Source organism: Heptranchias perlo, chromosome 18 (genome assembly GCF_035084215.1).
Source record: "Heptranchias perlo isolate sHepPer1 chromosome 18, sHepPer1.hap1, whole genome shotgun sequence".
Taxonomy (NCBI): Eukaryota; Metazoa; Chordata; class Chondrichthyes; order Hexanchiformes; family Hexanchidae; genus Heptranchias; species Heptranchias perlo.
In genome coordinates this window covers 205499-222196 of record NC_090342.1, presented here as the reverse complement: position 1 = coordinate 222196, position 16698 = coordinate 205499, and the positions used below count along the sequence as shown (strand labels likewise).

At 44.2% G+C, this 16698-nt stretch overlaps 1 protein-coding gene across 5 annotated transcripts in view; it reads right to left on the bottom strand.

Annotated features, from left to right (window-relative positions):
• cracr2aa (calcium release activated channel regulator 2Aa) overlaps window positions 1–16698 on the bottom strand; it is a 205020-nt gene that overhangs the window by 155626 nt on the left and 32696 nt on the right. For all 5 annotated transcript variants that reach the window (XR_010966159.1, XM_067999165.1, XM_067999167.1 and 2 more), the window contains exon 2: window positions 14677–14983. Coding sequence is in view for 4 of the 5 variants with exons in the window: in XM_067999165.1 (XP_067855266.1) it covers window positions 14677–14895 (219 nt within the window). In the remaining variant the exon portion in view is untranslated. The remainder of the gene's footprint in view (window positions 1–14676; window positions 14984–16698) is intronic.

The window sequence follows — 16698 nt, the reverse complement described above, 5'->3', positions numbered from 1 at the left end:
AGTAGCAGCAGACCTGCAACAAGAGAAAATTACTGTGCGACGTCACAGGTGAGGCAGGAGAGTCCGAGAGGTGAGCACAGTATAAAAGGAGAGACCGAGAGCGGGAGGAGAGTCTGAGAGGTGAACGCAGTGTAAATCTAGGGCAAGTCATGGCAGCAGAGCTCGCACCCGTGATATGCTCCTCCTGCACTATGTGGGAAGTCATGGACACTACCAGTGTCCCTGGTGACCATGTGTGCAGGAAGTGTATCCAGCTGCAGCTACTGGCTAACCGCATTTTGGAGCTGGAGCTGCGGGTGGATTCACTGTGGAGCATCCGCGATGCTGAGACTATCGTGGATAGAACGTTCAGTGAGGTGGTCACACCGCAGGTAAAGATTACGCAGGCATAAACGAAATGGGTGACCGCCAGGCAGAGTAGAAGGTCTAGGCAGGTAGAGCAGGAGTCTCCTGGGGCCATCTCCCTCTCAAACAGATATACCGCTTTGGATACTGTTGGGGGAGATGGCTTATCAGGGGAAAGCAGCAAGAGCCAAGTTCATGGCACTACGGGTGGCTCTGCTGCACAGGAGGGGAGGAAAAAGAGTGGCAGGGCTATAGTGATAGGGGATTCAATTGTAAGGGGAACTGATAGGTGTTTCTGTGGTCGCAAACGTGACTCCAGGATGGTATGTTGCCTCCCTGGTGCTAGGGTCAAGGATGTTGCGGAGCGGCTGCAGGGCATTCTGGAGGGGGAGGGTGAACAGCCAGTAGTCGTGGTCCACATCGGTACCAACGACACAGGTAAAAAAAGGGATGAGGTCCTGCAAGGTGAATTTAAGGAGTTAGGAGATAAATTAAAAAGCAGGACTTCAAAGGTAGTGATCTCAGGATTACTACCAGTGCCACGTGCTAGTGAGTATAGGAACAGGAGAATAGACAGGATGAACGCGTGGCTGCAGGGATGGTGTAGGAGGGAGGGATTTAGATTCCTGGGACATTGGGACCGGTTCTGGGGAAGGTGGGACCTGTACAAGCGGGACGGGTTACACCCGAGCAGGACCGGGACCAATGTCCTCGCGGGGGTGTTGGCTAGTGCTGTTGGGGAAGGTTTAAACTAGAGTGACAGGGGGATGGGAACCTGAGCGGGGAGTCAGAAGGGAGTAAAGTTGAGAGCAGCAAGAGAGGGGAAGACCCAGGGGAAATTTACAATACAAATAGTACAAACAGTTGTTCAAGAACAAGTGAAAGGGAAAAGCGTAGAGCAGCAGAAAGAAAGTATATTTTAGACACCACAGATAAAGTGAAAACTAGAAGGCGTAAGGCGATTAACCCAGCATCAAAGATGAAGGTCAGGCGAGGGTGTGTGGCCCAACTAAGAGTTCTATATACAAATGCACGGAGTATAAGGAATAAATTAAATGAACTACAGGTTCAAATTCAAATTGGAGGGTATGACATGATAGCTATTACTGAGACATGGCTGCAGGATGGTCAGGATTGAGAACTAAATATACCAGGTTATAAGGTCTGCAGGAGAGACAGGGAAAATGGAAGAGGGGGAGGAGTAGCCTTAATGATTAGAGATGAAATCACTTCAATGATAAAGGGGGATATAACGAGAGGTAAGCAGCCAACAGAGACCTTATGGGTTGAATTGAGAAATAGGAAAGGATCTAAGACTATAGTGGGAGTTGTGTATAGGAGCCCTGGCAGCAGCTCTGAAGTGCTAGATTGTATAAATGCAGAGATTAGACAAGCATGTATGAAAGGCATAGTGGTCTTAATGGGGGACTTTAACCTTCACATAGATTGGGGAAAGCAGACTAGCAACTGTCAGAAAGGTAGTGAATTTCTTGAGTGTGCCCGGGATAGTTTTCTACAGCAGTATGTCCTAGAGGCAACAAGGGGGCAAGCCATACTAGATTTAGTAATGAGTAATGAACCAGATTTAGTTAACGGCTTAACTGCAGGTGAAGATCTGTCCAATAGTGATCATAACATGATCGAGTTCAATGTAGTGTTTGAAAGGGAAAAAAGTGAATCAGCTGCTAAGATTCTAGACTTGGGCAAGGCCGACTTCAATGGGATGAGACAGAGACTGTCCACAGTAAACTGGGCAAATCTGTTAATGGGTAAAACGACTGATGATCTGTGGGAAATGTTTAAAGAAACATTTAACGTGATACAGAATCGGTTTATACCCCTGAGGGGCAGGAACTCTACTTGCCAATAAAAACAGCCATGGACAACTAAAGAGGTAAGGCACAGGATAAGACATAAGGAAAGGGCATACAACAAGGCAAAAAATGGCACAGATCCTGGCGAATGGGAAAGACACAAAGATCAACAAAGGGTCACAAAACACATAGTAAGAGCTACAAAAAGAGAGTATGAAAAGAAACTTGCAAGGGATATCAAAACCAATACGAAGAACTTTTATAGTTATATTAGGAAAAAGAGGGTGGTCAGGAGCAGTGTTGGCCCCTTAAAAACTGAAAGTGGGGATATTGTCATTGACAATGGGGAAATGGCGGACATGTTGAACAATTACTTTGCGTCAGTATTTATAGTCGAAAAAGAGGATAGCATGCCGGAAATCCCAAGAAAATTAATATTGAATCGGGGACAGGGACTCGATAAAATTAACATAAGTAAAGCAACAGTAATGAAGAAAATAATAGCACTGAAGAGTGACAAATCCCCAGGACCAGATGGTTTCCATCCCAGGGTTTTAAAGGAAGTAGGTGAGCACATTGCAGATGCCCTAACTATAATCTTTCAAAGTTCTCTAGATTCAGGAACTGTCCCCCTCGATTGGAAAATTGCACATGTCACTCCGCCTTTTAAGAAAGGAGAGAGAGGGAAACCGGGGAATTATAGACCAGTTAGCCTAACATCTGTTGTGGGGAAAATGCTGGAGTCTATAATTAAGGATCGGGTGACTGAACACCTCGAAAATTTTCAGTTAATCAGAGAGATTTGTGAAAGGTAGGTCGTGCCTGACAAACCTGATTGAATTTTTTGAAGAGGTGACTAAAGTAGTGGTCAGGGGAATGTCAATGGATGTTATTTATATGGACTTCCAGAAGGCATTTGATAAGGTCCCACATAAGAGACTGTTGGCTAAGATAGAAGCCCTTGGAATCGAGGGAAAAGTACGGACTTGGTTAGGAAGTTGGCTGAGTGAAAGGCGACAGAGAGTAGGGATAATGGGTAGGTTCTCACATTGGCAGGATGTGACCAGTGGAGTCACGCAGGGATCTGTCTTGGGGCCTCAATTATTCACAATATTTATTAACGACTTAGATGAAGGCATAGAAAGTCTCATATCTAAGTTTGCCGATGACACAAAGATTGGTGGCATTGTAAGCAGTGTAGATGAAAACATAAAATTACAAAGCGATATTGATTGATTAGGTGAATGGGCAAAACTGTGGCAAATGGAATTCAATGTAGACAAATGTGAGGTCATCCACTTTGGATCAAAAAAGGATAGAACAGGGTACTTTCTAAATGGTAAAAAGGTAAAAACAGTGGATGTCCAAAGGGACCTAGGGGTTCGGGTACATAAATCATTGAAGTGTTTTGAACAGGTGCAGAAAATCATCAATAAGGCTAATGGAATGCTGGCCTTTATATCTGGAGGACTGGAGTACAAGGGGGCAGAAGTTATGCTGCAGCTATACAAAACCCTGGTTAGACCGCACCTGGAGTACTGTGAGCAGTTCTGGGCACCGCACCTTCGGAAGGACATATTGGCCTTGGAGGGAGTGCAGCGTAGGTTTACTAGAATGATACCCGGACTTCAAGGGTTAAGTTACGAGGAGAGATTACACAAATTGGGGCTGTATTCTCTGGAGTTTCGAAGGTTAAGGGGTGAGTTTGGAACTCTCTTCCGCAAACGGCAATTGATACTAGCACAATTGCTAAATTTAGATCTGAGATAGATAGCTTTTTGGCAACCAAAGGTATTAAGGGATATGGGCCAAAGGCGGGTATATGGAGTTAGATCACAGATCAGCCATGATCTTATCAAATGGCGGAGCAGGCACGAGGGGCTGAATGGCCTACTCCTGTTCCTATGTTCCTAAAAGCATGGGTTAATAAGGGACAGCCAGCATAGATTTGTTAAAGGCAAATCAAGTCTAACTGATTGGGTTCTTTTATGAAGTAACAGAGAGGGTTGATGAAGGTCGTGCAGTAGACGTTGTATATTTGGACTTTTAAAAGGCATTTGATAAAGTACCACACAACAGACTTATTTGGAAAATAGAAGCACATGGGATTAAGGAGACAGTGGTAACTTGGGTATGTAATTGGCTGTGGGATAAGAGGCAGAGAGTAATGGAGAACGGATGTTTTTCTGACTGGAGAGAAGTATGCAGTGGGGTCCCCCAGGGGTCGGCATTAGGACCATTGCTTTTCTTGTTATATATAAATGACCTGGACTTGGGTATAAGGAGTACAATTTTGAAGTTTGTGGATGATACAAAACTTGGCAACATAGTCAATAGTGAGCAGGATAGTAGCAGATTTCAGGAGGACATAGACAGACTGGTGAAATGGACAGACACATGGCAGATGCAAGTTAATGTGCATATGTGTGGAGTGATGCACTTTGGGAGGAACAACATGGAGAGATAGTATAAACTAAATGGTACTATTTTGAGGGGGGGGGGGTGCAAGAGCAGAGGGACCTGGGGGTGCACATTCACAAATCTTTGAAGGTGACAGGGTAAGTTGATAAGGCAGTTAAGAAAGCATTTGGGATACTTTGCTTTGTAAATAGGGGCATTGAATACAATAACAAGGAAGTCATGCTAAACCTTTACAAATCACTGGTTAGGCCTCAGCTGGAGTATTGTCTACAATTCTGGGCATCACACTTTAGGAAGGATGTCAAGGCCTTGGAAATGGTACAGAGAAGGTTTACCAGGATGATACCAGGGATGAGGGACTTCAGTTATGTGGAGAGACTGGAGAAGCTGGGATTGTTCTCCTTAGAGCAAAGAAGGTTAAGGGGAGACCTAATAGAGGTATTCAAAATTATGAGGGGTTTTGATAGAGCGAGTCCTGGAGTATTGTGTCTAATTCTGGGCACCGCACTTTAGGAAGGATGTGAAGGCCTTAGAGAGGGTGCAGAAAAGATCTACTAGAATGGTTCCAGGGATGAGGAACTTCAGTTACATGGATAGACTGGAGAAGTTGGGGTTGTTCTCCTTAGAGCTGAGAAGGTTAAGAGGAGATTTGATAGAAGTGTTCAAAATCATGAAGGTTTAGATAAAGTAAATAAAGAGAAACTGTTCCCATTGATGGAAGGGTCGAGAGCCAGATGACACAGATTTAAGGTGATTGACAAAAGAACAAAAGGCAATATAAGGAAAAACGTTTTTACGCAGCGAGTAGTTATGATCTGGAATGTGCTGCCTGAAAGGGTGGTGGAAGCAAATTCAATCGTGGCTTTCAAAAAGGAATTGGATAAATACTTGAAGGGAAAAAATTTGCAGGGCTACAAGGAAAGAGCAGGGGAATGGGACTAACTGGACTGCACTTACAAAGAGCCAGCACGGGCTCGATGGGCCAAATGGCCTTCTTCTGTGCTGTAACTATTCTATGATTCTAAGTAGGGAGAAATTGTTTCCTCTGGCAAGTGGATCAGTAACCAGAGTTCAACCCTTTCTGTTACTTCATCTCTCTTTATTTCACACTGACCCCCTTTTCCCCCATTCACTACCCATTTAATTCAAACCAGTTCCGCCCATTTCAATAATTTCTTTCTTCCCACCCATCCCCACTACATCACTTAAATACAATCCCCCAGCATATCAAACATTCTAGTCCATACAATAACATCACTGTACATCCAGAATATTCCTACCTGTACAAAGCATTGTAAACACTGACACTGGAACATTCACTGGTCAATCTATAAAATAAGCACAGAGGACACACTGTGCCCAAAACACACTTGATGCAAATTTCTGCACAGCATTTTTGCCCCAGTAGTGGGCTTATTGGCCTAAAAACAAGTGGGCTTGCATCCATTCAGATGCTAAGCAAATATGAAGCTGCATTTTAAATATTTTGAGACTTTATTCATCACAGCTTCTACATTTGACAATATGGCTTACAGCTAATTTATATAATGAACTCAAACAGCTGTCTATCCTGATAGATGCAAAGGACTTAATAGCATCATTGCACTCCACTGTATTTAAACAAACAAAACAGGCCATAAAATACTTCCAATTTGTCATCTGACTTGGTGATGAACTTTCTGTTTCCTCCTTTACAATGTTTGTTTAATTCCGACACAAAACCTATAAAATGCAGCTGGTGTTTAGAAGAAATCATTTTTTTTCTATACTAGTTTTCAAAGGGTGATTTGACACATGTGCAGTTGAATATAGCCAATGAGAAAGAGGGGCTATACGCAAGGATGAGCAGATAGTGGAAACGTTCTGGGTAGAATTGAGGATGCAAGACTTTGTTGGGAGTTGTTTACAGACCTCCTGATAGCAGTGATAAAGTAACAGGATAAATAAACACGGAGCTCAGGGAAGTTTGTCGCGAAAGCAGTGTGGTTATAATGGGAGACTTTAATTTTCACATAGACTGGGGAAAGCAGAACAGCTCAAGTCCCAAAGGCAGTGATTTTTTTTTTGAGTGTATTTAAGACAGTTTTCTAGAACAAAATATTCTTGAACCTAGATAAATGATGAGTAATGAGCCAGAATTAGTCAATAGTCTAACAGTATGGGATCACCTAGCTAACCGTATCCATAACATGACTGAATTCGATATTAGATTTGAGAGCGAGAAGGGTGAGTCATGAACCAAGGTTTTAATTTTAGGTGAGGCTGACTTTGAAGGGATGAGGCAGAAATTGACCTCAGTAAACTGGGCCGAACTATTAACGGATAAAACTATAGATGAACATTGGGAGGTGTTCAAAGAAGTATTTGGTACAATACAAGACCTGCACATACCCCTTAAGGGCAAGAGCTCTACTTGTGTAATTAAACAACCTTGGTCAACAAAAGAGGTGAGAGATAGTGTAAAACTAAAGGGAAGGGCTTATACAAATGCAAAGAACAGTGGAGATCCCACAGACTGGGAGCGATATATAGAACAGCAAAGGGATACAAAGAAAGTAGTACGGGTTGCAAAAAGGGAATACGAGAAAAAACTTGCGAGGGATATCAAGGACAACACTAAAAGTTTTGACAAGTATATTAAGAGAGACAGGGTGGCTAAGGGTAATGTGGGCCCGTGGAAGACAGACACAGGTGATATTGTAATTGAATATAAGGAAATGGCAGACTTGCTAAATAATTACCTTGTTTCTGTATCAGTCCTCACAATAGAGGAAGAGGATAAAGTACCAGAGATATGAGGAAAACTAAAAATTAATCAAAGGGAGGAACTTACTAGATTTAATATAAGTTTAAAAAATGCTAATGGAGAAAACAATGGGACTGAAGATTGACAAATCTCCAGGATCTGTTGGTTTCCACCCCAGGGTATTAAAAGAAGTAGGTGAGGAAATTGCAGATGATCTAGTCATGATCTTCCAAAACTCTCTTGATTCCCCTTGGATTGGAAAATTGCCAATGTCACTTCACTATTTAAGAAGGGTGGGAGAGAGAAACCAGGAAATTATAGACCTATTAGTCTAATGTCTGTTGTGGGGAAGTTACTAGAAATTGTTATTAAGGACAGAGTGACTGAGCCCTTGCACAGATATGAACTGATCAGAGAGCGCCAGCATGGATTTGTAAAGGGTAAGTCATGCCTAATGAACCTAGCTGAATTTTTTGAGGAGATCACTAACATGCTAGATAAGGGAGTGTCTATGGATGTATATATGGACTTACAGAAGGCATCCAATAAGATTCCACATAGGATACTATTAGGAAAAATGAAAGTACATGGAATTGGAGGCAACCTTTTGATATGGGTACGGAATAGGTTAGGAGGGAGGAGACAGAGAATAGGGATAATGGGTATGTACTCCAATTGAAGGACGTGACTAGTGGTGTCCCCCAGAGATCTGTACTGGGGCCACAGCTTTTCACTACATTTATTAATAATTTAGATGAAAGAAGTGCAGCTCCAACGACACTCAAGAAGCTCGACACCATCCAGGACAAAACAGCCCACTTGATTGGCACCCCAACCACCACCTAAACATTCACTCCCTCCACCACCGGCGCACCATGGCTGCAGTGTGTACTATCTACAAGATGCACTGCAGCAACTCACCAAGGCTTCTTCAACAGCACCTTCCAAACCCGCGACCTCTACCACCTAGAAGGACAAGGGCAGCAGGCACATGGGAAACACCACCACCTGCACATTCCCCTCCAAGTCACTCACCATCCTGACTTGGAAATATATCACCATTCCTTCATCGTCGCTGAGTCAAAATCCTGGAACTTCCTACCTAATAGCACAGCAGGAGTGAGTACCTTCACCACACAGACTGCAGCGGTTCAAGAAGGCAGCTCACCACCACCTTTTCAGGGGCAATTATGGATGGGCAATAAATACTGGCCTTGCCAGCGACACCTACATCCTGAGAATGAATTAAAAAAAAGAGAGCCCTATATCTAAGTTTGCTGACGGCACTAAGTTAGGTGGCACAGTAAATAGTGTAGATGAGAGCAAAAAGTTGCAAAGGGACATTGATAGATTAGGTGAGTGGGCAAAACTGTGACAGATGGAGTTCAATGTGGGGAAGCGCAAGGTCATCTACTTTGGACCTAAGAAAGATAGATCAGAACATTTTCTAAATGGTGAGAAGCTGGGTACTGTGGAGGAGCAGAGAGATTTAGAGGTCCATGTACAGAAATCGCTAAAAGCTAGTGAACATTTTAAAAGAACGAGAGGTGATCTCACTGAAACATATAAAATTCTAAGAAGGCTTTATAGGGTAGATGCTGAGAGGCTGTTTCCCCTGGCTGGAGAGTCTAGAACTAGGGGTCATGGTCTTAAGATAAGGGCATTTAGGACAGAGATGAGGAAACATTTCTTCACTCGGAGGGTTGTGAATCTTTGGAATTCTCTACCCAAGAGGGCTGTGGATGCTCAGTCATTGAGTATATTCAAGACTGAGATCGATGGCTATTTGGACACTAAGGGAATCAAGGGTTATGGGGATAAGGCAAGAAAGTGGAGTTGAGGTAGAAGATCAGCGATGATCCCATGATCTTAGTGAATGGCAGAGCAGGCTCGAGGGGCTGTATGGCCTACTCTTACTCCTATTTCTTATGTTCTTACAAGCACAACAAATAATTTAAAAGGCTAATGGAATGTTGGCCTTTATCTCAACGGGGTTGGAATATAAAGGGGAGGAAGTTTTGCTACAGTTGTACAAAGCTTTGGTTAGACTCCATCTGGAGACTGTGTTCAGTTCTGGGCACCGTACCTCAGGAAGGACATATTGGCCTTGGAGGGGGTGCAGCACAGATTCACCAGAATGATAATGGGGCTAAAAAGGTTAAATTATGAGGACGTTGCATGGACTAGGCTTGTATTCCCTTGATTATAGAAGATTAAGGGGTGATCTAATTGAGGTCATAGAGTCATAGAGAGTCATAGAGTTATACAGCACGGATAGAGGCCCTTCGGCCCATCGTGTCCGCGCCGGCCATCAAGCCCTGTCTACTCTAATCCCATATTCCAGCATTTGGTCCGTAGCCTTGTATGCTATGGCATTTCAAGTGCTCATCCAAATGCTTCTTGAATGTTGTGAGGGTTCCTGCCTCCACAACCCTTTCAGGCAGTGAGTTCCAGACTCCAACCACCCTCTGGGTGAAAAAGTTCTTTCTCAAATCCCCTCTAAACCTCCCGCCTTTTACCTTGAATCTATGTCCCCTTGTTATAGAACCCTCAACGAAGGGAAAAAGCTCCTTAGTATCCATGCTATCTGTGCCCCTCATAATTTTGTACACCTCAATCATGTCCCCCCTCAGCCTCCTCTGCTCCAAGGAAAACAAACCCAATCTTCCCAGTCTCTCTTCATAGCTGAAGCGCTCCAGCCCTGGTAACATCCTGGTGAATCTCTTCTGCACCCTCTCCAAAGCGATCACATCCTTCCTGTAGTGTGGCGACCAGAACTGCACACAGTACTCCAGCTGTGGCCTAACCAGTGTTTTATACAGCTCCATCATAACCTCCTTGCTCTTATATTCTATGCCTCGGCTAATAAAGGCAAGTATCCCATATGCCTTCTTTACCACCTTATCTACCTGTTCCGCCGCCTTCAGGGATCTGTGAACTTGCACACCAAGATCCCTCTGACCCTCTGTCTTGCCTAGGGTCCTCCCATTCATTGTGTATTCCCTTGCCTTGTTAGTCCCTCCAAAGTGCATCACCTCACACTTTTCCGGGTTAAATTCCATTTGCCACTGTTCCGCCCATCTGACCAACCCATCTATATCGTCCTGCAGACTGAGGCTATCCTCCTCGCTATTTACCACCCTACCAATTTTTGTATCATCAGCGAACTTACTGATCATACCTTTTACATTCATATCCAAGTCATTAATGTAGACCACAAACAGCAAGGGACCCAGCACCGATCCCTGTGGTACCCCACTGGCCACAGGCTTCCAGTCACAAAAACAACCTTCGACCATCACCCTCTGCCTTCTGCCACTAAGCCAGTTTTGTATCCAAAGTGCCAAGGCACCCTGGATTCCATGGGCTCGTACCTTCTTGACCAGTCTCCTGTGGGGGACTTTATCGAAGGCCTTACTGAAATCCATGTATACCACATCCACTGCGTTACCCTCATCCACACGCCTAGTCACCCCCTCAAAAAATTCAATCAAATTAGTCAGACATGATCTTCCCTTGACAAAGCCATGTTGACTATCCCTGATTAATCCTTGCTTCTCCAAGTGGAGACTAATTTTGTCCTTCAGAATTTTTTCCAATAATTTTCCTACCACTGATGTTAGGCTCACTGGCCTGTAGTTCCCCGGTTTTTCCCTACTCCCCTTCTTGAATAATGGTACTACATTAGCGGTTCTCCAGTCCTCTGGCACATCCCCTGTGGCCAGAGAGGTTCTGAATATTTGTGTTAGAGCCCCCGCAATCTCCTCCTTTGCCTCACACAGTAGCCTGGGATACATTTCGTCCGGGCCTGGGGATTTATCTATTTTTAGGCCTGCTAAAACCGCCAATACCTCCTCCCGCTCGATGTTAATATGTTCGAGTATATCACAGTCCCCCTGCCGTATTTCTATGTCTACATCGTCCTTCTCCATAGTGAAAACAGATGCAAAAAATTCATTTAGAACCCCTCCTACATCTTCCGGCTCCACACACAGATTGCCATTTTTGTCCCTGATGGGCCCTATTTTTTCCCTAGTCATCCTCTTACCCTTAATATACTTATAAAACATCTTAGGATTTTCCTTTATTTTGCTCGCCAGTGTTATTTCATGGCCCCTCCTTGATCTCCTAATTTCTTTTTTAAGTATCCCCCTGCACTTTTTGTACTCCTCTAGGGCTTCCTCCATCTTTAGCCTTTTGTATCTGCCAAAAGCCCTCCTTTTTTTCCTAATCCATTCTCGTATATCCCCTGACATCCAAGGTTCCCTGGAGTTCTTGGAACCACCCTTGACCTTTACGGGAACATGTTGCCATTGTATGGTCTCAATCTCCCTTCTGAAAGACTCCCATTGCTCCGATGCGGATTTTCCTACAAGCAGCTGATCCCAGTCCATTTTGGCCAGATCCTGCCTTATCCTATTAAAATCGGTCTTCCCCCAATTTGGAACCTTTATTTCCGGCCCCTCCCTATCCTTTTCCATGACCACCTTAAATCTCACCGAATTATGGTCACTGTCACCAAAGTGCTCACCTACTAGCACTTCTTCCACTTGGCCGGCCACATTCCCTAGAATTAGGTCCAGTACCGCCCCCTCTCTTGTAGGACTTTCTACATGCTGGCTCAAAAAGCTCTCCTGGATGCACGTTAAGAATTTTGTACCCTCTAAGCCTTTTACACTCTGAGTATCCCAGTTAATATTGGGGAAGTTGAAATCCCCCACTATTATTACCCTATTATTTGCACAATTTTCTGAGATTTGCCTACATATCTGTTCCTCTATCTCCCCCTGACTGTTTGGGGGCCTATAGTACACTCCCATCAAAGTGCTTGCCCCCTTTTTGTTTTTAAGCTCCACCCATATGGCCTCATTAGAGGAACCTGCTAATATATCATCCCTCCTTATGGCAGGAATTGATTCTTTAATTAATATTGCGACCCCCCCTCCTCTTATACCTCCCACTCTGTCTCGCCTGAAGATTCTGTACCCTGGAATATTGAGCTGCCAGTCTTGCCCCTCCCTCAACCATGTCTCTGTGACAGCAACAATATCATACTCCCATGTGTTTATCAACACCTTCAGTTCATCCACCTTATTCGCAAGACTCCTTGCATTAAAATAGATGCCATCCAGCCTTGCCCTCACATATTTGCCCTGTCTTCCAAGCTGACTTGTTTTTTTCTCTATATTTGGCTGCACATCACCCCCTATTGTAGCTCCACTCTGTATCCCATCCCCCTGCCAAGTTAGTTTAAACCCCCACCAACAGTGCTAGCAAACCTCCCCGCAAGGATATTTGTCCCGCTCTGGTTCAGGTGCAACCCGTCCGACTTGTACAAGTCCCACCTTCCCCAGAAGCAGGCCCAGTGATCCAGGAAACTGAAACCCTCCCTCCTGCACCAACTCTTTAGCCACGCATTCATCTGTTCTATCCTCCTATTTCTATACTCACTAGCCCGTGGCACTGGGAGTAATCCAGAGATTACAACCTTTGAGGTCCTGCTTTTTAATCTGCTACCTAGCTCCCTAAATTCTTGATGCAGGACCTCATCTCCCTTCCTACCTATGTCGTTGGTCCCAATGTGGACCACGACCTCTGCCTGCTCACCCTCCCCCTTGAGAATGCCCTGTAGCCGCTCAGTGACATCCATGACCCTGGCACCAGGGAGGCAACAAACCATCCTGGAGTCACGTTTACGGCCACAGAAACGCCTGTCTGTTCCCCTTACGATAGAATCCCCTACCACTATAGCTCTTCCACTCTTTTTCCTCCCAGCCTGTGCAGCAGAGCTACCCCTGGTGCCAGGAAGTTGGCTGCTGCTTCCTTCCCCTGATAAGTCATCCCCCTCAACAATATCCAAAGCGGTATATTTGTTTGAGAGGGGGACGGCCACAGGGGACCCCTGCACTGCCTGCCTGCTCCTCTTACTCTGCCTGGTGGTCACCCAATTACTTCCTGCCTGTACAACCTTTACCTGCGGTGTGACCATCTCACTAAACGTGCTGTCCACGACGTTCTCAGCATCGCGAATGCTCCTTAATGAATCCATCCGCAGCTCCAGTGCCGCAATGCGGTTTGTCAGTAGCTGCAGCTGGATACATTTCCCGCACACATGGTCGTCAGGGACACCGGAAGGGTCCCTGATTTCCCACATAGAGCAGGAAGAGCATAACACGGGGCTGGGCTGTCCTGACATGACTTACCCTTTAACTAATTAATTCAAATTAACTGAATCCCACCAATTTCACTTCAATTAAAAGGTATACTCAAGGGCCCTTGCTGAACAGCAGTCCCCCACTACACAACAGAGACCCGAGAATCCACAAACTCTAACCTTAGACAAATTCAGCAGGTGTTTAAGATGATTGAAGGATTTGGTGGGGTAGATAGAGAGAAACTATTTCCTCTGCTGGGGGAGTCCAGAACAAGAGGGCATAATCTTATTATTGACCTAGGCCATTCAGGGGTGATGTCAGGATGCACTTCTTCACACAAAAGTTAGTGGAAATCTGGAACTCTCTCCTCCAAAAAGCTGTTGAGGCTGGGGGTCAATTGAAAATTTCAAAACTGAGATTGATAGATTTTTGTTAGGCAAGGATATTAAGAGTAACATAAGAACACAAGAAATAGGAGCAGGAGTAGGCCAAATGGCCCCTTGAGCTTGCTCCACCATTCAATAAGATCATAGCTGATCTTCTACCTCAACTCCACTTTCCCACCCAATCCCCGCATCCCTTGATGTCCAAAAATCTGTCGCTATCAGTTTTGAATGTACTCAACGATTGACCATCCACAGCCCTCTGGGGAAGAAATTCCAAATATTCACAACCCTCTGAATGAAGAAATTTTTCCTCATCTCGGTCCTAAATGTCCAGCCCCTTATCTTGAGTCCATGAACCCTAGTTCTAGACTCTACAGCCAGGGGAAACAGCCTCTCTGCATCTACCCTGTCAAGCTCTCTAAGAATTTTATACATTTTGTGAGATCACCTCTCATTCTTCTAAACTCCAGCCAGTATAGGCCCATTCCACTCAATCTCTCCTCATAGGACAACCCTCTCATCCCAAGAATCAATCTAGTGAATCTTCGTTGCACCGCCTCTAAGGCAAGTATAAGGGAAGAAGCAACTAGAAAAGCCATTTATGTTGGTTCTCTAGGGGTCTGCTATTCCTCTGACAGAGAAAGACTCCACTCCACTTAAATGACATTAGTAAGGAGCAGAAATACATAGATGTTTGTTTTGAACCATTTTTTAATATTTAAAGCTGGCTGAAGAATCAGTTAACTTTCAGAAGCAATGATCAAAACACATTCCATTAGTGTGTGTGAATTCTCACTCTCAAATCTCACCTGCATATCTCTTCGGTTAATAAAGCCCTTAACTTCTCGGTCACAGATCTGGAAGAATTCCTGAGCTTTTTCCATCATAGCCAGGTGTCCCGAACAATGGATCTCAGTCCTTTTCCAGTCAACAGTCTCTAAATCCCGCAGTCCTGATAAACTATCGTCATCTTCCGTTTGGGTTTCATTTATTGTATCCGCCAAAGCCACTTTTTCTAGAGCCGCCATGATTCAGTTCCAAAACCTTAAGGCTGGGTCAGGCTCTTGCTATTGTTACTCTCTGTAAGTAACAGCCTCTTTAATTCACCTCTGGTACCTGAAAAAGGAAAAAACTTTTTCGAAACACTTGCTTTATTTAATTAATAAACTGCACTTTTGTACAAACTAAAATAGAAAATTAAATGTTGAATTAGTGCAACAAACTGAAATACAAATTGATCAATAAATTAATTGAACAATTGCAGTACCAAACAATGAGAAGCACAAGATTTAGCTCCACAATTGAAAGTTGATAGAAATATGCTAAAGTTCAACAACTGTTCCAGAAATATTTGCTTATCTTATTAATCACAAACAATTTCATTTTCTAACTCATTAAAAGCGGAAAAACAGACAATGGAGGGGATTTAACAACAAAAACATTTTATATACTCAACATGACAAAAGGATGCTTCACCAATAAACCCATTAGGCCTAAACCAGACCAGTCATTCCGATTTAATATGACGGGAACAGTGTTTGTTATTTGGAGTTCTGGCCTTTACCAAGTGGCTCATCTGTAAAAGACAAATGCTATTCTTATTGAGAAAAAAATAAGCACCAATGAATGTTGAGATCAGAGACTTTTTACATAACTGCTGTCAGCCGTGGCTCAGTGGGCAGCGCTCTCGCCTCAGAGTCAGAAGGTCATGGGTTCAAGCCCCACTCCAGAGACTTGAGCACAAAATCGAGGCTGCTACTTCAGCGCAGTACTGAGGGAGTGCTGTCGTAGGCGCTGTCTTTTGGATGAAACCTTAAACCAAGGCCCCATCTGCCCTCTCAGGTGGAAGTATAAGGTCCCGCTGAACTATTTTGAAGAAGAGCAGGGGAGTTCTCCCCAGTGTCCTGGCCAATATTTATCCCTCAACCAACATCATTAAAAACAGATTATCTGGTCATTATCGCATTGCTATTTGTGGGATCTTGCTGTGCGCAAATTGGCTGCCACGTTTTCCACATTACAACAGTGACAACACTTCAATAGTACTTCATTGGCCATAAAGCACTTTGGGACATCCTGAGGTCACTATATAAATGCAAGTTCTATCTTTCTTTTTGCATGTCACTGGATACATTTTTAAAAATTCATTGTTGGAATGTGGGCATCGCTGGCAAGGCCGGCAATTATTGCCTGCCCCGAGCTGCCCTTGAGAAGGTGGTGGTGGACCTTCTTCTGGAACCGCTGCAGTCCGTGTGGTGAAGGTGCTCCCACAATACTGCAAGGTAGGGAATTCCAGGATTTTGACCGTGATGACAACAGAATGGCCGATATATGTCCAAGCCGGGATGGTGAATGACTTGGAGGTGGTGGTGTTCTGATGCACCTGATGTTAGAACATAAGAAATAGGAGCAGGAGTAGGCCAATCGGCCCCTTGAGCCTGCTCCGCCATTCAATAAGATCATGGCTGATCTGATCCTAACCTCAAATCTAAATTCATGTCCAATTTCCTGCCCGCTCCCCGTAACCCCTAATTCACTTTACTTCTAGGAAACTGTTGATTTCCGTTTTAAATTTATTTAATGATGTAGCTTCCACAGCTTCCTGGGGCAGCAAATTCCACAGACCTACTACCCTCTGAGTGAAGAAGTTTCTCCTCATCTCAGTTTTGAAAGAGCAGCCCCTTATTCTAAGATTATGCCCCTTAGTTCTAGTTTCACCCATCCTTGGGAACATCCTTACCGCATCCACCCGATCAAGCCCCTTCACAATCTTATATGTTTCAATAAGATCGCCTCTCATTCTTCTGAACTCCAATGAGTAGAGTCCCAAT